This window comes from Geotrypetes seraphini, chromosome 12 (assembly GCF_902459505.1).
Source record: "Geotrypetes seraphini chromosome 12, aGeoSer1.1, whole genome shotgun sequence".
Classification (NCBI taxonomy): domain Eukaryota; kingdom Metazoa; phylum Chordata; class Amphibia; order Gymnophiona; family Dermophiidae; genus Geotrypetes; species Geotrypetes seraphini.
Genome location: NC_047095.1, coordinates 38,057,345 through 38,083,189, shown reverse-complemented (window position 1 = coordinate 38,083,189; position 25,845 = coordinate 38,057,345). Strand labels below are relative to the sequence as shown.

General features: G+C 41.3%; 1 protein-coding gene across 2 annotated transcripts in view; it reads left to right on the top strand.

Moving 5' to 3' along the window:
- The first annotated feature begins 703 nt into the window (after nucleotides 1-703).
- AK5 (adenylate kinase 5) overlaps nucleotides 704-25,845 on the top strand; it is a 313,765-nt gene continuing 288,623 nt past the window's right edge. The window contains exons 1-3 of one of the 2 annotated variants that reach the window (XM_033917084.1): nucleotides 704-861; nucleotides 13,212-13,398; nucleotides 22,644-22,814. In XM_033917084.1, coding sequence (XP_033772975.1) covers nucleotides 802-861; nucleotides 13,212-13,398; nucleotides 22,644-22,814 — 418 coding nt within the window. In that variant the 5' untranslated portion in view covers nucleotides 704-801. The remainder of the gene's footprint in view (nucleotides 862-13,211; nucleotides 13,399-22,643; nucleotides 22,815-25,845) is intronic. The other variant, XM_033917085.1, reaches the window with a different exon arrangement.

Below are 25,845 nucleotides of genomic sequence, written 5' to 3'. Positions count from 1 at the left end.
CCCTCCTCGAGGGCCACAATCCAGTCTGGTTTTCAAGGATTTCCCCAATGAATATGCATTGAAAGCAGTGCATGCACATAGATCTCATGCATATTCATTGGGGAAATCCTGAAAACCCGATTGGATTGCGGCCCCGTTGGCCTGCTTAATATGGAATATCGCGACAGATGTGCCGTGTGGTAGGCTTTTTGGAAAGAGTGCCCAATGTAGAATTTTGGAAATAGACGTGCAAAGTGTGGCAGGCTTTTCGAAGGGGTGCTTAGCATGGAATATTGGTGACGGAAGTGCAGAGTGTGGCAGGCTTTGGAAAGGAGCACAAAGCATGGAATATCGGTGACAAGATATGTTGCGTGGTTGGTTTTCGGCAAGAGTGCCCAGTGTTGGTAACAGAAGTGCTGAGTGTGGCAGGATATTGACAGGAGCGGCCTGTGGGGGATTGCCCCTGACAGATGTGCTGAGTGTGCCACGTTCAGCGCCAGATGTGCTCTCCCAGCTCTCCCCTAGCCCTCTCTGGCCGCCTGGTGTCTCACGCACTGTGCTGTGCACGAGTAATGAGCAACTGAGGACTGAGACCAAGAGCTTTGCAGGCTCCAGGGGGAAGAAGGGACCGAGATTTTGCCTTTGGCTCTGACTCATCAGCGAAGGGCAGAACCACGCCGAAGATCTGTCATCTGCTCAGGCTTAGGGAGCCCCGGTATGCGCGCAGGTGTGTTTACAAATTAGAAGCGAGGGATCGTGGAAAGAGAGGACTTGTCAACAGCATCGCCATCCTCCTCTCGGTGCCGATAGCAGGCTGAAGGCATGAACCCTAGCGATGCCAAGGAGTATCTGGCTCGGAGAGAAATCCCTCAGCTATTCGAGGTAAGGGGAGAGGGCAAAAGTCCGACGCGGCACGAAGAAGATCCGGCCGTTTTCGGCCGCGTCGATTAGGGAAAGAAGCCGAAACTGTGGTTCGTGACGCTTCCGAATTGCTCTCCCCGAGGAAGGAGAACGGGGCAGCGGCGGGTTCTTCGAAATGTCACCAGCCCCCCCCCCCCCTTTGTTTGCTCCGTAAGCCGAGTGCGAAAGAAACACCTAAGTGCTGGCCGAAGGTGAGCCGAAACTTGGGCGAGCTTAACGAAACAGTTTTCAGGTCGAGGCATTTCGGCTCCTCTGCCACCTGTTTCCGTCTCTCGTAGAATCAAAGGTGACTAAAACGGTGCGAACCCCAAACCTAAAGGCAAAAAAAAAAAATACCCCAAAACAGGCGTCCCAGCACTGATCTGTGGCAAAAGAGGTGTAGTCTCGTAAGATCGTGGCTAAGCCCAGCTTTGGAGATGCGCGATAAAATGGTTGACTTATGATAGGAGCTGTTGGGCAGTTACTTACATTTGTTGCGTTAATTTCGGGGTTTTCTTTCAATACCCTTATTGTAACAGCGGTGTTGTACCCGCCACCCTTTCTTAAAAGGCAAGAGCTCTACTTCGGAAGTGTCTTGTTTCTTGCCCGTGCGGCAGGTTGATAATAAGCGCGCTAAGAAAAAGAAGTGACGAATGTGTCTCCGTTCCCGAGTTTCGGAACTGTTGCTCCGGTTTCAGCCTCACTTTCTGGTCACAGTGGAGGACTTATCTTTAGAGCGGAAGGAAAGAGCGCGCATTTGATGCGCTGCTCCCTCCTAACCTTGCCATGCTAGATAAGGCAGCGTGGAAGGACGTGCGGGTTTAGTTAGAGAGTTGCGCGGGGACAGAAATCCCACCCGTCCCCGCCAGGATCCTCTCTGTCCCCACCCGTCCCCGTCAGGATCCTCTCCGTCCCCACCCATCCCCATAAAAAGCAGCAATTACTTCTGACAGGATCATCGATTCCACAGTTTCTTTTGTGTTTCCGCTGCTGTTTTCCTTGTGGAATCTCTTTGGTGGAACCCTTTTTTTGTTTTCTGTTCAGGTAATTAACTTATAAACCCCCTCTTTTACTAAGGCTGATGTGTCCATTATATTATATGGACGAACCCTGCTTCCAAAGCCTTCCATCCCCGTGGGAGTCCCGTTGGCTAGAGGGGGAGTCCCCGTGGGAGACCCGTGGGTTAGGGGGGATTCCCGCGGTATCCCCGCGATCCCTGTTCCCATGCAGACTTCTAGTTTAGATCTGCGAGGTCCGTAAGATCCGCGTTTTACCCCTTCCCACAGATGCTGCCATGCATAAGGCAGTGTAGACAAGTGGCAGCTACCACCTGATATTTCATTTAAAAAAAAACCCCAACCAAAAACCTAACAGAGGGTGGATATGTCAACTCTTTAAGAAATTCCTGAAACAGTCCTAACTTCACCTACTCTTTACAACTCTAGAAATGACAATTGTTCTTCCATTTAATAAATCTTTTGTAATCCGCCTTGAACCGCAAGGTAATGGCGGAATGGAAATCTCTAATGTAATGTAATATGGTTCAATCAATGATCTGAAACAATGTCAAAGAAAACCAGAATTTCATTTCTGCAAATTGGCTCTTAACTAAAAGAAAATAACACTCTTTTCACCCACAGTGGCAAAATAACGCTCAGAATTTAGGAAGTTGATTGGTTCGGCTGAGAACTTTTCAGCACCCCCCTCATATACTGTGAAAATTGAAATTGTACCCCAATAATGTTGCACAAGACCGTAAGAGAAAGAAGACCCCCAATGTTGCTTTGCTCTAGAAAACAATGTACAGAATTTGAGTATCTCTAGATATCATGGCTCCAGAATTTAGCAGAATAAAATCCATTATTCGTTTCTATAATGTGCATTAGAGAATGACACGGTGACAAAATTAATCACCGTTCCTGTCCCCGTGGATAACCGCGGGAAATAATCCCATGTCATTTTTTTGTGTCTATTTCAACCTCGGTCCTTCTACACCCGCATTCTTCAAAGCAAAGCTTGCGGGTCAGTGGTTGTGGCCATTCATACTCTGATTCTTATGTGAGCCAAGGATAATGAAGCCATTGTGACATCACTGATGTGATTGGCTCTTAGGCACTGGTGGAATGAGGCATTATGACATCACAATATCTGCTCTGGATACCAGAGACTGTCATTCTGTAGTGTCTTTTTCAACCTCAGTCCTTCTACACCAACATTCTTCAAAACAAAGCTTGTGGGTCAGTGGTTGTGGTCATTCATACCCTGATTCTTCCCTCTCTCCTTAAAGAATGACATGAAGATGGTTTCCCGCGGTTATCCGCGGGGACGGGAACGGTGATTAATTTTGTCACCGTGTCATTCTCTAGTGTGCATCACTTTGCCAGTATGGGACTAGAAAAAGAGCAATTAATTGAATCAATACACGGGAGAGACTCTGGCTAAGCAAGTCTATGAAATATGTGCCTAGTTGTGCACACATTTCATTAGAATCCTAGCATGTACATGCATATGTGTGCACAAACATGTATATGACAAAATTCCGCCTGTGCACTATTCTGTAAATATGCGCATATCTTACATAAAGGGCTCGTTTTACAAAGGTGCGTTAGGGCCTTAACGCGTAGAACATCGCGCACTAAAATGCCACGCGCGCTAGCCGCTACCACCTCCTCTTGAGCAGGTGGTAGTTTTTCAGGTAGTGCGCGCTATAGTGCACGCTAATCCAGTGCGTGCACAAAAAACGCCCAAGGAGCCCAAAGTGTATTTTTCAGGCATGTGTACACATAATGCAGTCTGGATGGGAGCATGGGTGGGACTCACTCTTATATGTATAACTTACAGAATACTGTCAATCTAGTCATTAAGATAAATTACCTAAGTAATTTAAAAAAACACACATTTCCAGCTATCTTCAATGTAATGTAACTTCCTGGAAATGTCCAGTTATCTTCCAATGTAACCCGCTTAGAATCGCAAGGCACAAGCGGAATAGAAATCTGTAATGTAATGTAATTTTCTAGTAATTGTTCTAGAACAGGGGTAGGGAGGGAACTCCGGTCCTCGAGAGCCGTATTCCAGTCGGGTTTTCAGGATTTCCCCAATGAATACGCATTGAAAGCAGTGCATGCAAATAGATCTCATGCATATTCACTGGGGAAATCCTGAAAACCCGACTGGAATACGGCTCTCGAGGACCGGAGTTCCCTACCCCTGTTCTAGAAAATACAGTGAAACCTAACAGAACCTAGTAAAAGTACCTGTCTTCACTCTCTGACCATTCCCTACACACCTTCTCACATTCTCCATTCACTAAATGACTATCGAGTAGTTCTCCCCTCCCCCCCCCCCCCCCCCATCATTTCGCTAATTTGAACTCCACAAGACATTCTGTTTTCTTTACAGCCTCAGCGCTATGGAGCTCTCTCTCCCTCACTATTCATAATGAATCCCAGCTCAATAATTTTAAAATTGCATTTAAAACTTGGCTATTTAATCAGGCTTTCCCTTATTGAATCAATGGTCCTCGGTCAATGTCTCCAGCCAATTTCTGTATCCCCTCCTCTATCTTTCCTTTCCCTGTCTCCTACTGTGTCTGTGTAAGATTGGCCTCTGTATGCTAAATCAGACTGTACCCCCCCCCCTCGCTCTGTTTGCCCAGCTAAAGGCGATATAGTAAGTTCTGACTACATAAATAAATAATGATACTTTTTATTTTTCCATCGTAATAAAAATGACTACTGTAGAATAAGAAAACCAGCCATTTTTAACATTTGATGTATTTAATGCATAGTTTAGAAGCCTAGCCATAACAGAGCTAGTTTTTATTAATTTGTTCAATTTTCTATGCTGTTCTCCCCAGGAAGCTCCGAATGGTTTACATGAATTTATTCAGGTACTAATTTTTCTGTCAGTAATATGCATAGGTTTCTATAGTATATAAGATAAAGGAGTCATGGATTTGATATACCACCTTTCTGTGGTTCAACCAAAGTGGTTTACATTTTATTATATTACATTACATTACATTACATTACATTAGGGATTTCTATTCCGCCATTACCTTGCGGTTCAAGGCGGCTTACAAAAAGATTTATAAAACGGGGTTACAATGTAGGAATCGAAGATACATTAGAGTGGTAGTTAGGTAATTTCGAGGTAAGGATAATTACAGTTTACAGTAAATTGTGTACATGGAGGTAAAATTAGGTGAAGTTAGGGCTGATTTAGGAGTTTCTTAAAAAGTATTGTTTTTATTTCTTTTCTGAATGTCTTGTAGTCTGATGTGGTCATCAGTAGTTTGGAAATTCGGGTATCCATTTTTGCGGCTTGAGTGGCTAGGAGGCCATCGTGAAGTTTTGATCTTCTTACTTCATTGATCGGGGGGGGTATGAATGGGGAGTGCGCTTTTCTGTGTCTGAGTGTGGATGCTTGGTTGAGGCGGTTATTCAGGTAGGAAGGACTGTCTCCGTTTAGGGATTTAAATAGCATGCAGTAGAATTTGAATTGTATTCTTCCTTGGATTGGTAGCCAATGTGAGTTGATGTAAGCTTCTGTGATGTGGTCAAATTTTCTTAATGAGAAGATGAGTCTCAAGGCTGTGTTTTGGATTGTTTGAAGTTGTTTGATCATAGTAGCAGGGCATGGGAGGAAAAGGATGTTGCAATAGTCTAGCAGTCCTAGGATTAAAGATTGTACTATAAGCTGGAATTGATTTCTTTCAAAAAATTTCCGGACTTGTCTCAAATTTCTCATGATTGTGAAGGATTTCTGGATTGTATTATTTATTTGTGGTTGCATGGTACAGCTTCTGTCTAAGGTCATTCCTAGTAGTTTTATGGTGGTTTGGATGGGGTAGTTGATAGAGTTGATTTCTAAATTTTTTGAGGTTTGGATTTTGTCATTTTCGAATAGGATGAGTTTGGTTTTGTCTGGGTTGAGTTTAAGTTTGTGATCTTTCATCCAGATCATAACTGTATTAAGTATTCTGTGTAGGATGTTTGGCATGGTGGGTTTAGGCTGATCGTAAGGTGTGAGGATGGTAATGTCGTCCGCGTAGCTGTAGGTGGTTATACCTAGATTGTTCAGATGTGTTCCGAGAGAGGCAGTGTATAGGTTGAAGAGGGTGGGTGATAGTGGGGAACCCTGTGGTACTCCGCAGGGGTTTGCCCAAGGTTCTGATTTTACGTTGTTTGATTTTACGCTGTAGGTTCTGGATTTTAGGAAGCCTTCAAACCAAGCGTATACTTTATCAGAGATACCTATTGCGTCCAAGATTTGCAGAAGGATATTGTGATCAACTAGGTCAAAGGCTGCGGTTAGGTCTAATTGTATAAGTAGCATTTTTTTCCCTGTGCTGAGGTGTTGTCTGATTGTGTCCATAAGGGAGGCTAGGAGAGTTTCTGTGCTGAAATTGGATCTGAAGCCAGATTGTGTGGGGTGGAGTATGTTATGGTCATCCAGATAATTAGTGAGTTGTTTGGCCACTAGGCCTTCTGTAAGTTTGATGTATAGCGGTATTGAGGCAATAGGTCTGAAGTTGGAGGGTTGGTCTGGTGGTCCTTTTGGATCTTTTTGGATTGGAGTGATGATGATTTTGCTGAGTGCAGTGGGGAAAATGCCATCCGTGAGCGTGGATTGAATCCATTGTAGAAGTAGTGTTCGGAATTTTACACTGGAGGTGGTGAGGAGGTACGAGGGGCAGTGGTTGTAGTCACAGGAGGCGTGGCTGTATTTTTTGTAGAGGTTATTGAACTCGGGCCATTGTATGTTGGTGAATTGAGACCAAGATCTGTCTGCTGCGGTTGAATCTTTTTCTGTGGGGTGAGTTGTGATTATGCTTAGGAGGGATGGGGTAGAATCGAGGGTGGCTCTGGCATTGATAATTTTGTTCTTGAAGTGATCAGCTAGGAGGGTAGCTGATGGGGGTGGGGTATTGTTTGTGGTTGTGTAGGGTTTGGTGTCTGTCAGATCTTTTAAGATTTGGAAAAGTTTTTTGGTGTCTTGGATTTCTGTGCCTATTAGATTTGAGTAATGAGTTTTCCTTTTGTCTTTTAGTAGTTGTTTGTATTGTTTGATGATGTTTTTCCAAGCAGTTTTTGTTTGTTCTAGGTTTGTTTTTCTCCATTTTCTTTCTAATCTTCTACATTGTCTCTTGAGTTGGAGCAGTTCATTGTCAAACCATGGGTCTGATCTTCTGTTGGTTCTGGTTTTGGTTTGTAGTGGGGTTAATTCATCTAGGATGTTGGTGGACATATGTTTCCAGTGAGAGATGAAGTTTTTGGGGTCTTGGTCTTGGAGTGATTCATCTACTTTTGACCAGAAGGTGGTTGGTTCGATATATTTGCGTGAGGTGTATGTTCTTTTTATGTTAGATTGAGATGTGGTTTTGGTCTTGTTCCAATTGATTTTGAAGTTGTAGGTGAAGTGGTCTGACCAAAGCGATGGGGACCAGGTACCTTTGGGGGTTTGAATTACTGGGGTGGATCGTTGGTACGTCATGAACGCTGCAATGTCCAGTTGATGACCTTTTTCATGTGTGGTTTGTGGGTTTAGGATTTGGAAGGACAGGGCATTGAGGAAGGATAGACAGTTTTTTGCTGGTGTGGAAGTTGGGTCATCTAGGTGAAGGTTTAGGTCTCCTAGGATAAGGTTGTATTCCGCAGTTAAGGAGTTTTGGTAAATGAAGTTTTCAAATTCCGGTCTCGCTGTGGTCCAGTTTCCTGGTGTTATATAGCAGAGCATGCAGTTTAATGAGTTTTTTAGAATAGTGCTTGTGAGATGGCAGGCGAGAAAGTCCATTTGTGGGGTGGATGTTTTTTCTAGTATGTTTAGGGTAAGGGAATCTTTGGTTATTATTGCTAGACCTCCTCCTCTTTTTTTTTCTCTGCAAGTCACTGATATTTTGTACCCCTGAGGGCATACCTCGGTTATTCTAGGGTCTGTGTCTGAGGTTAGCCAGGTTTCTGTGAGGAAGAGACAGTCTAGGTTTTCTGTTGTTATCCAGTTTTTTATATGGTCCGTTTTGGGTCCTATGGCTCTGATGTTTACATATGCACAGTTTATGGAAGCGATGTCTGTTTGCTGATTGTGTTCCGTTTCAGGGTAGATGAGAGTTTTGGGGTGATGTTGGGTTTTGGTTTTGTGGTGTGCAGGTCTTCTGCTCCATGTTATGGTGATAGGGTATTGAGTGCTTGGGTGTTGGTTTGAGTTTTCTGTTGTGAGGGGTCTCCTGTTGAGGTTCTGGATGTTGGTTGCATAGGAGCTTGTGGGAAGAGTGGGTAGGTTGTTTGCTCTTACTTTCCAACTGGTGATGAGGAGGATTATCAGTAGGGTGGCATGAGTGTGTGCTTTCTGGGATAACTTCATTTTGGTGATTGGGGATGTGGTCTTGTGCTGGTTCAGGGTGCTGGCAAGGGGTGATTGTGTTCCCTGTTGTGTGGAAAATAGGTCTTGAAGGTTGGACCTTTCTGGCTATGGGAGGCGGGATTAGCCTCTTTTGCGGCTCGGGGTCGTTGTATTGTGTTAAGATCGTTCCTAAAGTCCAAGGATGATGATTTTGCGGGGCCGGTGAGTGAAAGAAAACTTAACTGTGTTTAAATTAAATAAAGAAACCTTGTCCTGCGCGTTGCCGCTGAGCCTTTTAACTGGCTCGGCGGTGGAACGTGGGGGAAGGGGCGGAGTGCGCTCCCACGCTTCCTTTCCTCTGCTCGGTCCAGGTGCGGCTGCCGGGGCCGGTGAGTAAAAGAAAACTTAACTGTGTTTAAATTAAATAAAGAAACCTTGTCCTGCGCGTTGCCGCTGAGCCTTTTAACTGGCTCGGCGGTGGAACGTGGGGGAAGGGGCGGAGTGCGCTCCCACGCTTCCTTTCCTCTGCTCGGTCCAGGTGCGGCTGCCGGGGCCGGTGAGTAAAAGAAAACTTAACTGTGTTTAAATTAAATAAAGAAACCTTGTCCTGCGCGTTGCCGCTGAGCCTTTTAACTGGCTCGGCGGTGGAACGTGGGGGAAGGGGCGGAGTGCGCTCCCACGCTTCCTTTCCTCTGCTCGGTCCAGGTGCGGCTGCCGGGGCCGGTGAGTAAAAGAAAACTTAACTGTGTTTAAATTAGATAAAGAAACCTTGTCCTGCGCGTTGCCGCTGAGCCTTTTAACTGGCTCGGCGGTGGAACGTGGGGGAAGGGGCGGAGTGCGCTCCCACGCTTCCTTTCCTCTGCTCGGTCCAGGTGCGGCTGCCGGGGCCGGTGAGTAAAAGAAAACTTAACTGTGTTTAAATTAGATAAAGAAACCTTGTCCTGCGCGTTGCCGCTGAGCCTTTTAACTGGCTCGGCGGTGGAACGTGGGGGAAGGGGCGGAGTGCGCTCCCACGCTTCCTTTCCTCTGCTCGGTCCAACATGTGCTTTAATATGTTTAATTAGTACCAATTAAGTTCAATCTCAAGGCATAGTTAGTAAATTAGATGCAAAATATAGCTTTAGACTACTGACTACTAGAACCAGGAAATAGATTACAGAGGGATGTACACTTCTCCCTCCGTATTCGCGGTTTCAGCAATTGTGGTTTCAATTATTCACGGTTTTTAGCTTGCTGGCTCCTCATCCCCCAAATGACGTCAGCTTGCCTAGAGAAATCGCTGATTCCAAGCGTTTACAGAGAAAATCGCTGATTCCCAGCACTTTCTTCACCGTGTTTTGCCTCCTTTTCAGGAACAGGCCAGGTCTCCCACCATGTTATTCGCGGTTTCACCATATTCATGATAGTTTTTAATAGAAAACAGCGAATAACATATGAAAAAAAAATTCACGGTTTTTCTGTATTTGCGGTTCTGTTAATCCCGTATCACAGCGAATACGGAGGGAGAAGTGTACATCAAAGCAATCACTGTATCGTAAAATGATTTTCAGTCAGTGCTGAAAAGATCTCATCCCAACCAACCGTCTTCCTAAATTCAGAGTGTTATTTTGCCACTGTAGATTAAAAGAGTGTTATCTTATTTCATTAAGTGCTCATTTGCAGAAATGAAATTCTATATTTTGACATTGTTTCAGATCGTTGATTGAACCACATACATTCTTCTTTGTTGGGCTGGGATCTTTTCGGCACCCCCTCCTCGTAATGGAATGTGGGAGCTTTAAAATAAGGAATCTTTCCAATCTCATACACATATGCAACAATTTAGATGTGGTCTTTAGTAAACACTGAGCCAGGAATATGAGATTTGCATGAAATGTTATGGTCCCCAGACAGTTGTTCCCAACTGGAAACAATTAAAATCACACAGCTAGTTTCATGACCATGTATCATTTTTAGCATTCTCAAGTGAACTGAACAACCCATCACATTTTAGCTTTTTTGCTAAATTAATAATTTTTCTCTCTTCAGACATCTTGTGGGATTATTCCAAATTAAAAGGGTAATTCTTCAAAGATGGTCTATGAGGGGCCGCAAGTTGTCAGCCCTACCAAGAAGAGAATGAGGTGGAGCCATGAAACTTACACTTGTCATTTCATATCATTGAAATGAAAAGTATCAAGAAAAGTGTGGAATAACTTGTAAGTTTCATGGCCCCAAATCATTCTCTTCTTGGATGGGCTGAGAACTTTTCAGTTGCCCCTTGTATTGTGATGTCATAATGCCTCATTCCACCAATGCCTAAGAGCCAACCTCATTGGTGATGTCACAATGGCTTGGTTTCCCTATACTTGTGCCCATTTGCTAGATGCATTTGACTCATTGAAACGAAAAGTGTCAAGAAAAGGGTGGAATAACTTGTAAGTTTCATGGCTCCACTTCATTCTCTTCTTGGTTGAACTGAGAATTTTTCAGCGGTCCCTCATATATATAGGCACCTGATAGGAGTACATTGTATACAGAAAAATAGGTACCTACTTTCCTCTCGTAGAATACTGACATTGCTGGGTGACTATTTGCATTTGTGCATTGGTGTGAGCACTTACAGCAGCCATAGAGCTGTTGTAAGTACTGCCAGAGATATACATATAACTTAGGGACCCCTAGAGCTCCTTTAAAAAGTGGCCTTAGCATGCCCTTGCATGGGTCTTTCCCACACGCCAAGGCCATGTTTAGCACAGCTGGAAAATGGCTGATTTTCCATTTCCTGAGTTAATGGACAAGCACTAATGTTGCCATTAACAAAAATTCACGTGTGAGCCCTTACTGACATCTACCGTATTTTGTAGGCAGTACCGCCCTGATTCTATAAACAATGTCTTAACTCCTAGCCACCATTCAGTGTGGTTGTCAATCAACCGCTGGGCGCCATTTATAGAATCATGCCTAGTGGCACCTAAACTTTCTTAGGCACTGCCATTTAGACTAGAGTTTGCTTGGCCTAAATGAGTGTGCCTAAGCCAAACCACGTCCAAATTCCACTCTGAATCTGCCACAAATCTGCTCCTAACCAAGGTGTCTGGAAGGCACCTTGTTGCAGAAGCCTACCTGAAAGTGGTAGTTACCTCAAAATGAAATACTGTAATTTTAATTGGCTCGTAATGGTGCTTTCAATTATCAGTCCTGATTAAGCCAATTAAAAAAAATTAAGTTAGGCACCTAGATCGGCTAAGTGCACTGATCTAGGTGCTTAACTTCCGGCGCCATTTATAGAACCTGGGCCTAAGAGATCGCACACTAATCGTATCCTAATCAGCGTGCGATCATGCAGATGCACTAAACTAAACCTTAAGTTTGTATACCGCATCATCTCCATAAAGATAGAGCTCGGCACGGTTTACAGGTAATTCAATAAATGAGGGAAGGACATAATAAGAAATTAGAGGTTATGAAGAGGATAGCTTTACATTTTAAATAGATAGCTTTACGTTTTGGAGAAAAGCCAGGTTTTCAGATGCTTTCGGAATAATTGGAATGAGCCTAGGTTCCGCAGCGGGGCAGAAAGGTTATTCCAAATCTCAGTGAATTTGAAGAAAAGGGATTTCCCTAATTTACCAGCATACATGATGCCTTTTAATGAGGGGAAAGATAGTTTGAGTTTGTGGGCGGATCTTGTAGTGTCAGGACTCGAAGAATTCCAGGATAGTGGGATTAGGGGAGGAAGAATGCCATGTAGGATCTTGAATATGCACTAACTTATTAGTGTGGAAACACCCACCCCCAGACATGTCCCCTCTGTGAAAAATTCAAAATTATTTTAGCACATGGTTTTGCACATATATTATGAACTTATTGCAGGATGCCTCTGTGTGTCCTGTGGTACGTTCTTTTATTAAACACAGCCCATAATATCCTATCATTCATGTACATTAAGTGGGAGCCCTAGCCATGCTCTGCCCACAGTCTGCCCATGCATATACCAAATACGTGCTATGTAAAGAATGTGCATATTTGGATTTAGACAGATTTTTTGGCATTTATGTACTCGTATGTGCACACATGTGCAGTGACATAGGAAGAGTGATGCCCCGCTCTGCAGGCGGCCGCCTTCCCTTTCCCCGTACCCCCTTTGACGTCACTTCCTAGGCACAGTCCTGGAAGTGACAGAGAGAGCGCCAAAAAGGTACGGGGAAAGGCCAGGTGCATTCGCGGCATGCAGAGGAGCGGGGAGCAAGCGAATGGGCAGGGAGCAATCAGGCAAGCGAGCGAGTGAGTGGGCAGGAGAGTGGGTGGGTGAGCTGGGGGAAGGGGCGGAGAGGAAGCGGGGTGCCACTTTACCCTTAGGAAGACCACGCCCAGGACGGACCGCAACCCCCGCATCCCCCTTACTACTCCACTGCACATGTGCATAAATATGCCAGTATGCTCAACATTTACATGTGTAATTTCTGAATAAATTTTAGCACCTACTTAGTGCTAATGGCCTCAGAGCACCTTTGTAGCCAGGACAGTTAAGCACAATAATACAGGAATTGTTTTGAGAAGCCATCACTAGCCTGGTGCAGTTCCTGCAAGGAATTCAGTTAGCAGCATTGCAAGATCTAGTATTAAAAGAGTTAATGTTCAAGTGTTTTACATTAGAAAATGACATGGAGGCAAATTTTTCCCTGTCCCCGCAGGAACTCAACTTCCCCGTCTCGTCTCCATGAGTTTTGTCTCTGTCCCTGCCCCATTCCTGTAAGCTCTGCCTTAACCGTATAAACCTTGGACACTTGGGATTTTAAAGTGTTTGAGGCTTGTGCAGATGAAGATGGAGCTTGCAGGAAAGGGGCAGGAAAGGAACTCGCTGGAATGGGAAAGTGAGTTCCCGCGGGGAAAAATATGTCCCCCGTGCCATTCTCTATTTTAATACCTTCCTTAACCTGTATAAATATTTGTGCTAGACTTCAATGCATCTATGCTAAAAGTTATTTTTGATGTTATGCTTTCAGGGTCTGTTGAATGGATTAATGTATTACAGACCTGATGACCCAGTAGATTATTTGGAAAATTGTTTGCAAAAAGTGAAAGAACTGGGAGGATCAGAAAAGGTGAGATGGGACACTTTTGTAGGTCAGGAAAAGAGGACATTGCCTCCCCTCAATGGAGGACAAGCCCGAAGAGCCTTTTTCAGAAATGGTAATGTATATTTCTAAATGGATTACTTAATGCTAATTAGACTGTTGTACAATTTATGTTTCAGTGTTTTGATTCCTATGTAGTTATGCGAGTCATGCTATATTGGTGTAACGCAAATGCTTATTAATTTTTTTAATTTGTATAAATTACAAATAATCAGAAACCTATTACTTCAGATTTACACAAATCTTGCATAAATTCATCTGGTTTTTGAGATCAGTAAACAGCAAATTATTCATTGTTTGTATGCATATAAGACAGAGCCATGAAAAGGCATAATTATAATTCATTATGCAAAGTTTGTATTCATAGTCTTATAAGTTATTGATGTTTCCACTGTGTAGCTCACAAATAAAGTTTCAGGATTTTTTTTTAATCCACTTGAATATGTAGATATAAATATTAATGAATAAGTTATACATAGTACTTATTGGGCTAAATACATTCTGCCTCACTTTGGAGAGCTGTGAGGAAGAAAGCATAACTCTTGAAAGCTGAGTGAACAATATGACCCACAACTTGTTTCTTAACTGTTATTTATTCAGATAAAATTCATGAATAAAGAAGTCACAAAATTGTGGAATGCCTTCATTCAAGGCAATGTACTAGCATAAATATTTCATGGGCTAACAACTTCTTAGCAAAGATGGCTCTTACAGATGTAGATATGCTCATCTACAACCGTAACTAAATTCGCAGGTGTTGCCAAAATTGATGACTGTACAGTGCTCTGGCTGTGGTAACACCTGAGAAATTTCAACAAAAATGCTCTCTGTGCACCGATGGCATATCATGAAGAAGCTGCTGGCCTCATACCAGATGCTGCTCTCAGGCAGCCTTAAATCCCTGTGGGTCTTTGGCCTGCCACCCCTTTCTCCCCAGCCCAGAGAGAGGGCTCAGCTTAAATAAATGTCCTGCTAGGTTGAGATAGCACAAGTTTTTCAAGATGTTTGTGCCAGAGCAAAAATGAGAGTGGTTTGCCCCTGCCCTGCTGGTTTGGAACCTTTGAGTCTAAGTCTGGGTTGGAGAGGGGAAGGTAGTCCCAGTAGCGCCATATTTTCTTGTAAAGGGGTGAGGCTTCCAAGGGGAAAGTTAGATTGAATTTTGAGGCCACAATCAGGTAAAGAAGGGAAATTGTCTTTCATGGCCATGGCTGGGTACCTGCAAGAAAGTTCTCAAGAAATTTAGCTACAGATGCAAATGAACCAGAAGGTATTCAGGTTTTTATGGTGATAACAAGTCGATAAGCTCTTTCCATATACCTGTTTTCACAAATTTAACCATTAACGAACTGTTTTGCATGCTTCTTCATCACAACATCTATTTAATGAGAAATCTGAAAAGAGCGTTCATGCATCCCAGATTATTTCTCTAAATTTACTACTGTGTGAACTTCACTTTTGCAAAGTGACTTTACATAAAATCCTGAAGTTTTGGTGGTGTGCATTTATTTATGTTTTGCATTTTTTCTACACAAAGACCATTGTTTGCAGAGTCATTTTACAGCTTAGTATATGATCCAGTGAATAGTGAGAATAAATCCCACATCTAAAGTAGAGACATTAAGGGGCCTTTTTTTTCTTTTTTTTAAATTTTATTTATAAATTTAATGATTAACAATATCAAAAGATATCAAGGATAAAGGGTTCTTACACCAAGTTTTGACAATATTTATACAACACAAACATTCCTTTTCAAGCCCACAAATAGTGGGGAGACATGCAACTTTCCAACCAACAAAAATAAGGAAAACAAGAATTGGTTCTTGATTCATAATGAATCTTGTCCATTCAATACTATTGGGAATCTTACATCCACCAATTTCTCAGTAATGAATCATTAAAACAATAGGAAAAATCATTTCTGTTCTCGAGCTATTAGAAATTGTTGCAATTGAATAGGATCCCAGAATACATATTCAATGTCTTGTAATTTAACAATAAACTTCATATCATAAACATCCGGTTAAATATAATATTCACCCATTCATAAATGAATATACATAAGGAAATACTTTGATACTCGATCCTCGAGAGGGTTGATCTCCCGTTGGTTCAGGTGAACAGAGCTCACCGAACCCAATCTTCATAGGATCTCATGGGATCAAAATATAACGTTTTTTTTATATATATATTTTTTTCTTTCAATTCTTTTGATATAAATAGTGAGTATAAAACTTTCACTTAACTTGTAAGATTTTATTTTTAAGATAGGAGCGCCTCCACCAACATGTCCATGTTTCACACACCTTCCTCAGGGTCGAGGCTCCCTTATTTATATTGTCTTGTTCAATAGAACTCGCTCCGTTCGATATACTATCATTCTGAGCAATCAGAATGATAGTATATCGAACGGAGCGAGTTCTATTGAACAAGACAATATAAATAAGGGAGCCTCGACCCTGAGGAAGGTGTGTGAAACATGGACATGTTGGTGGAGGCGCTCCTATCTTAAAAATAAAATCTTACAAGTTAAGTGAAAGTTTTATACTCATTATTTATATCAAAAGAATTGAAAGAAAAAAATATATATATAAAAAAAACGTTATATTTTGATCCCATGAGATCCTATGAAGATTGGGTTCGGTGAGCTTTGTTCACCTGAACCAACGGGAGATCAACCCTCTGAGGATCGAGTATCAAAGTATTTCCTTATGTATATTCATTTATGAATGGGTGAATATTATATTTAACCGGATGTTTATGATATGAAGTTTATGGATTAATTCCGGTTACTAGTATAGCCACCATTGTAATTTAACAAGACATTTGCATGGAAATTTTAGATAAAAAGATGCCTCAAGAGCTAGAATTCTTGTTCTTAATTTCAAAAATTCTTTCCTTCTTAGTTGTGTAGTTCTTGAGACATCAGGAAAAATTCTAACCAAATCTCCACAAATTTTTTTTTTTGTACTAAAGCGCAGTAAACTGTTTCACTTACCACATACAGTATTAGATGGAAAAATTAATGAGTGGTAAGTCCAAAGCCTTTGCTCCTATGCCATGAGTTACCAGCATAGTTCTCATAGTTTCCACACAGAAAAGTTCTTTACTATACCGTAAAGGCGTGATTCTATATATAGCGCCCAACAAATAATTACCGCCAATTAGAATGGTGCTTAGTGTAATTCTACAAGGTACACACACCTTTCAATAAATCACGCTAAGCGCCAGTGCATCACGTAACTTTTAGGTGCACCCATTTAGGTCAGCTAAAACTAGACCTAAATGCCTGCACCTAAGTTGTACGCAGTTTAGGCATATTGTATAACAATACACATAACTTTTAAGAGCTCCCACAATCCAACCATGCTCCTCCCTTGACCACACCCCCTTTTCAGATTTGCACACTAGAACTGATACGTGAAGGGCATAGAGAAAGTGGAGAGGGACAGATTCTTCAAACTTTCGAAGACTACAAGAACGAGAGGGCATTTGGAAAAATTAAGAGGGGACAGATTCAGAACCAATGCTAGGAAGTTCTTCTTCACCCAGAGGTTGGTGGACACCTGGAATGTGCTTCCAGAGGGCGTGATAGGACAGAGTACGATTTTGGGGTTCAAGAAGGGATTGGATGATTTCCTGAAGGAAAAGGGGATAGAAGGATATAGATAGAGGATTACTATACAGGTCCTGGACTTGATGGGCCGCCACGTGAGCGGACTGCTGGACATGATGGATCTATGGTCTGGTCCAGCAGAGGCACTGCTTATGTTCTTATGTTCGTATACTTTTTATAGAATTGTACTTTCCAAGTTGTGTGCATAACTTTTAATTAGAGCCAATTAACACCAATTATGAGGTGTTAACCGCCAATTATTGCTGCCAGTTAGGCCAAGTAATTAAGTTGTGCGTGCAAATTGGTGCCATATAAAGAATTTGGGGGTAAGTGTATTCACAGTTAACAAAGATGCACTTATTGCCTCCTAAGTCAGTGGCCCGCAAACGTTTTTAATCTGCGGCACACTAAACTTGGGGGCCGCAGCTGGAGGGCATCCGGAAATGTGCGGACGTCGACATCATGATGCCACACGCATGCGTCGATCGTCCACGGCGATGTCCACACGTACACGGAGGCCCTCCAGACGGGCCCTGAGCCTGCTATTACTACGCCGATGTGGGGGTGCTGGAGGAGGAGAGGTCTCAGCGAGGAGGAGAGGCATGGCGCTGGCTGACTGCCTACAGGACGTCCTGTAAGCAGTTGGCCAGCGCCGATGCCTTTCCTCTTCACCGGCGTCTCGTGGCACTCATGGAATCTCACTGCGGCACACTAGTCTTCCATGGCACACAGTTTGTGATCCACTGTCCTAAGGGCTTCTATATTACCCACAACCGTGCCAGTGCCAGGTAAAGTACCGTATAGCAATTGCAATGTTCAGACCATGCCCGTTCCCCACCATTTCCTGCCTCAGAATAGGATGCTGCTGCCGGCTGATCTTCAATCTGAAGAAATCTAACCACGTTTCACAATATTACAGAGATTTTCACTGGCCTCCCTTTGAGGCAAGGGTTATGTTTAAATTTGGAACTTCATGTTATAAAGCTCTTCAGGGACAAATTCCGGGATACTTAATGGCCCAATTTGATTTCTTTAATACAAATGGATTACTTTTAATTTCACTTTTCCATCGGTAAGAGGTTGTTTCTATAAGAAGTTTTTACATCGACTGATCTCTTTTTAAGCCTCTAGTTGGGACGTTGAATTTTGTAAGTTGCTATCGTTGTCATCTTCATATTTGCAATTTAGAAAATTATTGAAATCATCATTGTTTACCAAATATATTGGTAATTGAAAATCTGGTTATTTATTATTTAACTGAAAATTCTTGCTATTTTAACTACAAATTGTTTTCTACAAATTTTGTAAGTCACTGTAGTTTTACAGTTCTTCGTTTCTTTGTACACTGCAATGAACTGAAAGGTATTTATGGTCTAGAAATGGAAATGGAATTAGCGGTGCTAAATGTGATGTCAGTGTGTTAACGGTTATCATGGAATATTGCTACTCTTTGGGTTTTGGCCAAGTACTAGTGACCTGGATTGGCCACCATGAGAACAGGCTACTGGGCTTGATGGACCATTGGTCTGACCCAGTATGGCAATTCTTATATGAGCCAAGTATAGGACAATCAAGCCATTGTAACATCACTGATGAGGTTGGCTCTGAGGCAGTGTGGAATAAGGCATTATGACATCACAATCTCAGTTCTAGAATGTTGCTCTCATTGGGGTTCCGGAATCTTGCTATTCTTTGAGATGCTGGAATGTTGCTACTCTTTGGGTTTTGGCCAGGTACTAGTGACCTGGATTGGCCACCGTGAGAATGGGCTACTGAGCTTGATGGACCATTGGTCTGACCCAGTAAGGCTAATCTTATGTTCTTATGTTTATGTGACAATAGCGCATACTAATTCATGTACTAACTGCTTTGTGGACTTTGATAAAAGGGGCCCTATGTATTTTGGGTTAAATGTGAATAGCCTTTCATACAAATGATGTAATATTAAGACCTAGTGCAAGGATGTCTGGCTGTCTTAGTTTGTCCTTGTGATGTGATTTACCACTGTAAAAGCAGCTGACTCTATGGCATGAATCAAATTTGATTAGCCAGTTCTTTTCCCAGTTCCAGAGAAATGTTTAAACATTTGACTGTTCTAAAAATAGACAAACAAAACAAAATAAAAACAGTTTTATCTCCACCACCTCCACCAGTAGGCCGTTCCACAACCATCTACCACCTTTCCCTACAGAAATATTTCTTTAGATACTACTACTATTAATTATTTCTATAGCACTACAGAAGTACGCAGCACTGTACAGAGTCACAAAGAAGACAGTCCCTTCTCAAAGAGCTTACAATCTAAACAGACAAACAGGATATCATGGGCACAGTTAAGGGGAACGGTTAATCTGCTGACTGGGTTGGAGGGCAGAGGGGAGTACAAGACAATCAAGTCATTGTGACATCATTGTTGAGGCTGGCTCTTAGGCATTGTTGGAATGAGGCATTATGACATCACAATCTCAGCTCTGCTTCCTAAAGACTGAAACTCTTCACACTACTACTACTACTACTACTACTACTACTATTAATTATTTCTATAACACTACAGAAGTACGCAGCACTGTACAGAGTCACAAAGAAGACAGTCCCTGCTCAAAGAACTTACAGTCTAAACAGACAAGACAGACAAAGAGGATGCCATGGGTACAGTTAAGGGGAACGGTTATTCAGCTGGCTGGGTTGGAGGGCAGTGGGGAGTAGGGTTATGGATTGAAGGCTATATCAAAAAGGTGAGTTTTCAGTCTGCTTTTAAACAAGGTAAGGGAAGGGGCTTGGCGGATAAACTTGGATAATTTATTCCAGGCATAGGGGGCAACTAGATGAAAGGAATGAAGTCTGGAATTGGCAGTGGAGGAGAAGGGTACAGCTTAGGCATAATCTAAGAAAATGCTATTTTTATGGAAAGGGTGGTGAACGTGTGGAATAGATGAAGATGCATCTAAATTCAAGAAAGTTTGGGACAAGTACATAGGATCTCTAAGGGAAAGGGATAGCGGATAGTTTGGTTGGGCAGACTGGATAAGCCTTCATTTTCTGTATTTCCATGTAAAGAATGAAATATAACCTAACAGCTTCCAGAAATTAATGGCTGCCATTTTTCTGATTGTTTACCAGCCATATTAATGCTAAAGATAAAAACAAACAGGTTAATATTTGAAGTGATTTAACAGGCCAGAAAGGCACCTGGGCTGTTAAATAGCCTGTAGCACTTAACCAGAGGGATAGGGGTACCAACAATTGTCAACACTGCGCATTGCTTTGTAGTAGGACCCATCTTCAATCTCTAAGCTAAGCCTTCTGCTTCCTAGATCACCTAGATATGTAGTTGCTCTGAGGCAGTATTCATATACCTAGAAACGTAGAAAAATGAAGGCAGATAAAGACCATATCTAGTCTCCCTATCTATGCCATCTACTATCCTTTCCTCTCCTCTCCCTTAGAGATCCAAAGTACTTATCCCAAGCTTTTTTTTTTAAATAAATTCTTTATTCATTTTTAAATCGCATACATAGTGCAAACAGATGAACAATCAAGTAATATAGCACTCTATTCCAACAAATACTATATAGCTGTGTATATCAATCTTTCACGAATCAAAGGGAGATAATATTAATAATTAATAACTTACAATATTTTGTTAACGGGCCCCAAATTTCTTTGAATTTGCTATGGTGTCCCCTCTGTATAGAATTAATGTTTTCAAACTTATAAATCTGACAAAAGGATTCCCATCAGTAACTATAATTTAAGTTATCCCAACTTTTTCAATTTCTCATTGTCAGCTGCATGGCGACTCCTGTCATGATGAGGAGCAATTTATTCTGATTTGCATTAATTGGTTTCTTGGGTAATAATATCGTTCCAAATAATATTATATCATATGATATTGATAGTGGAACTTCCAGTATCGTAATAATTTGACCCCAAATGGATTTCCAGAATTTGAGTATCAAGGGACAATAATATAGCAAATGCCAGCATCTATTAGATTTTTTAATTCAGATACATTTTTTATCTCCATCTTCTCATTCTATAAAGTTCCATATCCAACTTTATGCTTAGTGTGCAAAAGTGTGCACCCAAGATATTGAATGAGGTCAATTAGACATGTAACTTAATTGAATAAGACGCTACTTGGCATTAATGTAATTAATTAATTAATTAATTAATTGTTTCCCCCCAGTGAGAGGTTGTAAACTGAAAAAACACCATGAACATCTTCTCTCGCACCAAGCAGCATCATGGGGTAAAGACCTAGAACAATTGCTTTCGCCCACTACTTATGAGGAATTTAGGAAACGTCTGAAAACACACCTGTTCCTAAAGTATCTAGACAACTGATCCTCTCTTCTCTCTCCCCTCTATAGCGATTAACTTGTTCTATTGATCACTCTCTCCTCAAAAATGGATTTCCTGTCCTATTAACCCTTTCTTCCTCCCCCTCTTAAAGTCAATCAATTTGTACCTTTGCTTAATCTTTGTAAACCGCATAGAACTTCACGGTATTGCGGTATATAAGCTGTTATTATTATTATTATTATTATTAATGACCAATTATTTATTTATTTAAAAATGTATATACCGCATACAACTATGCGGTTTCCATGCCACATACATAAAATCTTGTTTCCCTCCGATCATCACAAATAACATAGACATGTCTAAACAACATCGTTAATCGTCCCTGTTATAATAGGGATAGAGCGCAAATTCAATCAATTCAGAAATACAAGCAAGCTTTAAATCTTACTTTGTGTTAATTGGTGCTATTTGGCAATTACACATATAACTGCCCTTAGTTGATGTTCCACAAAATGTGTGTGCAATTTCCATAGCACACAATTCAAAGGGGTGTGTATACCTGGGAGGAGCATGGCGTTTGGAGGCATGCCTGACACTTACGTACACATCCTGTAGAGTACTTGCACTTATCTGCCTAGCTACCCACAGTTGGGTGCAAGCATGTACACCAGCCATTTAGCTAGCATAAGTGTTCATGTCTGAAGTTGCGCACATTACCACTAGTATTCTCTAAGAGCAAACGTGTACGCAATCACTGGTACAGAATTTGTGCTCAGTGCATATCATCCAAGCACACAACTTTAGCGTGTACGAGAGGCCCTGTGAGCAACATGTCTGCCTGGTGGAATAGAAGTATGGGAAGCTGGAATACAGACCGTCAGGTAAGCTCTACTGAACAGGGACTATCTCTTGAATGTTTTAATGTACAGGGATGCGTATGTCTAGCAGCTTTATAGAAATGATAAGCAGCAGTAGTAAATAGCCCAATACTGTGCAGCTGGGACCAGGCATTCTATATTTTCTCTGGAAGCCTCATAGCACATGGGTCTTTGAAAAATTAAACCTGTCCTACTGAAAAAGTAAAAACCATGTAGAAGGGGTGTTTATGAAGTTAGAACTTTGCTGTTTTTATTTTTTTTATTTTTTTTTAGAACAAGCACCAATATAGCTGGTATAAAGAATTATAAGTGCCATTTGTTAAAGACAACTCAATTGTAAAATAACATTTGTAACAATTACAACATAAGATACGAGATGTTCAGAGATTAAAAAAAAAAAAAAAACCTTTCATCCCATCAGCATTCTTCTGTCTTGTTGAATTGTGTGAGACGTATGTGCTGTGTATTTTACTGCTTGTGGGTTCTTTCTTTTCTGTACAGTGCTACCACCAGACAGTGGTAACTTTCCATATCGAAGATATGACAGACTGCCTCCAATCCATCAGTTCTCCATTGAAAGTGACACGGATCTCTCAGAAACGGCAGAGTTAATTGAAGAATATGAAGTGTTTGACCCTGCAAGATCTCGACCCAAACTTATTCTTGTCATAGGTGGGGGATCACAGTCCATACATAGTTTTTGACAACATTTTAGAGTTGTATTCGCTAGTAACATTCAACTTCTCCCTTAATGGGTTTATTAAAACAGGAAATGGTCCTCCTTTTTCACTTGAACTGAATTTGGTATCTTGCTTGCATTAGAAATTTTGCTGTAGTTTGGAACACAAAAAAGTTTGAAATCTTCTTACACTGAATATAGGTGGAATAAAATTTAAAAATCTTTTCTTTCAAGTTTCAAGTTTATTAAATTTTGATTTTACGCAATATCAAATATTTCAATGCGTATTACATAATTGAAATGTACAATAAAAAAACTAGGGTGACAAATACAAATACAAATAAGACAAAATTAAACAAACTAATCTTTATGTATTATTAATACAAACTGAAACAAGTGGGTAAAGAAAAAATGGAATTACAATAAAAAAAAAAAAAATTTTTTTAACAATTAAGGTTTATACATAAGGGTAGGGTAGGTGAGAAAAGTAATGAAGGAAAGAAAGAGAGAAAGAAAAAAAAAAAAAAAAAAGATGTTTTGATAGAAAAGAAAGAAATGTAAGATTAAAAGAACTCTTATAATTTCTATGTTTTCATGAATAATGTAATGTGATTGCACAATATCCAAAGGTATTTTGCCAACCAAGGGCTCCTTTTATGAAGGTGCGTTAGGGCCTTAATGTGCGGCATAGCTTATTGGCACGCTTGCTAAAATGCCACGCCTCCTCTTGAGCAGACGGTAGTTTTTTGGCTAGCGCATGCTAAAAACGCTAGTGCGCCTTCGTAAAAGGAGCCTTAAATTACCCATAAGTACAAGCTATCTTGGCAAATATTAAAGTTACACTACGTTGCACTGAAAAACTGGACTTTTAAACAGATTAGTCAAACGAGCCTCAGACATTCAAGCAGGACACCACAGTCATTGCTGAATCATATACAGCCAAAAAGGCTCAAAGTCTGGCAATCATCGGCTCCTCTTGCAATCAGGGGAGCGCAGTAAAAAAAACTCAAAAGACCAATTTGAGAAAAACCTGTGCTCCTGAAAACCCAATTGCAGAGCAAATAAGCACAGTTTCAGTAGCAACAACAGTGAACTGGACGTAGTTGTTAACCGCAGTACTTAGCTGAAGATGCTGTCTTTCCCTCTGCGAAACAAGGCTCTTGTTGAGGAGGGGGTGATTTTGGACTTTATCACTGGATTACAATTGTTGCTTTTGTGGATTACCACTGTTTCCTTTGAATGACAGTGTTTGGAGTTTATTTGCTTCCTGTAGTTAGCAACTTAGGGACATAGGGAAAGACAACAATCTAAAGCAGGGGTAGGCAGTTCCAGTCCTCGAAAGCCACAGGCAGGTCAGGTTTTCAGGATATCCACAATAAATATGCATGATATAGATTTGGATCTCAAGGAGGCAGTGCATGCAAGTCCATCTCATAGAGTTCCTATGAGCATTGGGAGCAGCGCAGAGCATTCTGCGCACTGGCCTGCGCTAGAAGCTGCTTCTGTGGTTTTAGAAAAGGGGGGTAGATTAGACTTCCTTTGCTGTAGCTGCCAGAAATCATCATCTTCTTTACAATCAGGAGTGCACTCCTCTGGCTTACAAAGTGCTCCAAAACCTTTTTTTCCTCCCATTTAACATCCAATAATTCTGTCCTGTAATTTATAAAATTAAGAATAGTCAAGTAAACAACCCCTCCCCCCCTCCCGTCCCGAGAGTGATAGAAAAATCAAGGCAATAATCTACAAGGAAGAATGCTCCCAATCACTTTTCCTTATGTTTTTATCATCCCCCCGGATCCTATGAATTATTGTAACCAGCCCCCATAATCTACCCACCCATGTATTCCAGTTTGGTGTTTGTTGTTTATGTTTGTGTTTTTATTATTTATTGTTATTTCCCTTCCTTCTATATTTTTTTTTGTTGTAAACTGCTTAGATTTTACATTTTTGTATTTTTATATTTGTGTCTATCAAATAAATTAAACTATACTAAACTTCTTCACTGCACATTTCCATGTAGGACTTGCATTTTATTTCTTGTGAATCCTACTGCTTATGGAAAGTGAAGGATTAGGAACAATAACAAAAATTGTCAATTTATCCACAGAGTAATGCATGAGTTTTGACAATGGTATTTTCCTTGCTGTAGAGGGAATAATGGTAGGTATGACAGTTCTTATAACAATTCAGTTGATCATTTTTCTGTCGTCTGGCCTGCAAGACATCTCACAGCATTCTGAAACTGAAACTCCTTGCTTCTCCTCAAATCTCTCGGGTTCCAGGGGGGATAAATGGACTGCTATATATTTATTTATTAGGATTTATTTTTTACCTTTTTAAAGAAATTCACCCAACGTAATGTACAACAATTATAACTCAGACATAGGCAACAAACAATTACTGCATATACTCAAATATAAACTGACCTGAATATACCGTAAACTGAGGTAACATTTTTCCCCCAAAAGGAGGGAAAAAAAAGTTGACTCAAATATAAACCGGAGTGTGTGTTAATATTCAAGTGCCCTGCCAGGCTCTGTACCCTGTCCCCCCTTCCTCCCTGCCCTGCCTCCTCTCCCTCTCAATTCCTTGAATGCCTCCTCCATGATTGCTGTAAAATCTGATAGTCCAGTGGTGGGCCTGCCTCCTATCCCAGCCAACTGTTACAACTTTTATCTTCCTTCCGCCTCCCCCATGCACTTTTAAAATCTCCAGTGGTCCAGTGGTGAGCCAGAGCTGGAGCAGTCTTCCTGCACCCCTGCCCCATGCAGAGCTGCTATTGAATATCTACCATAAGGTCCGTGAGGGGGGCGGATGAGCGCTGACCCAAATATAAGCCAAGACCCTAATTTTTGGGCCCAAAAATCTCAGCTTATATTCATGTATATATAGTACAACAGTAAAGTTCAAATAACAGTACATATTATAGCACAATATTCTACTTACAATGTCAGTGTAACTCTAAAATTGAAAGGGGATAGATGCCGTACGAACATTAGAAAGTTCTTCTTCACCCAGAGAGTG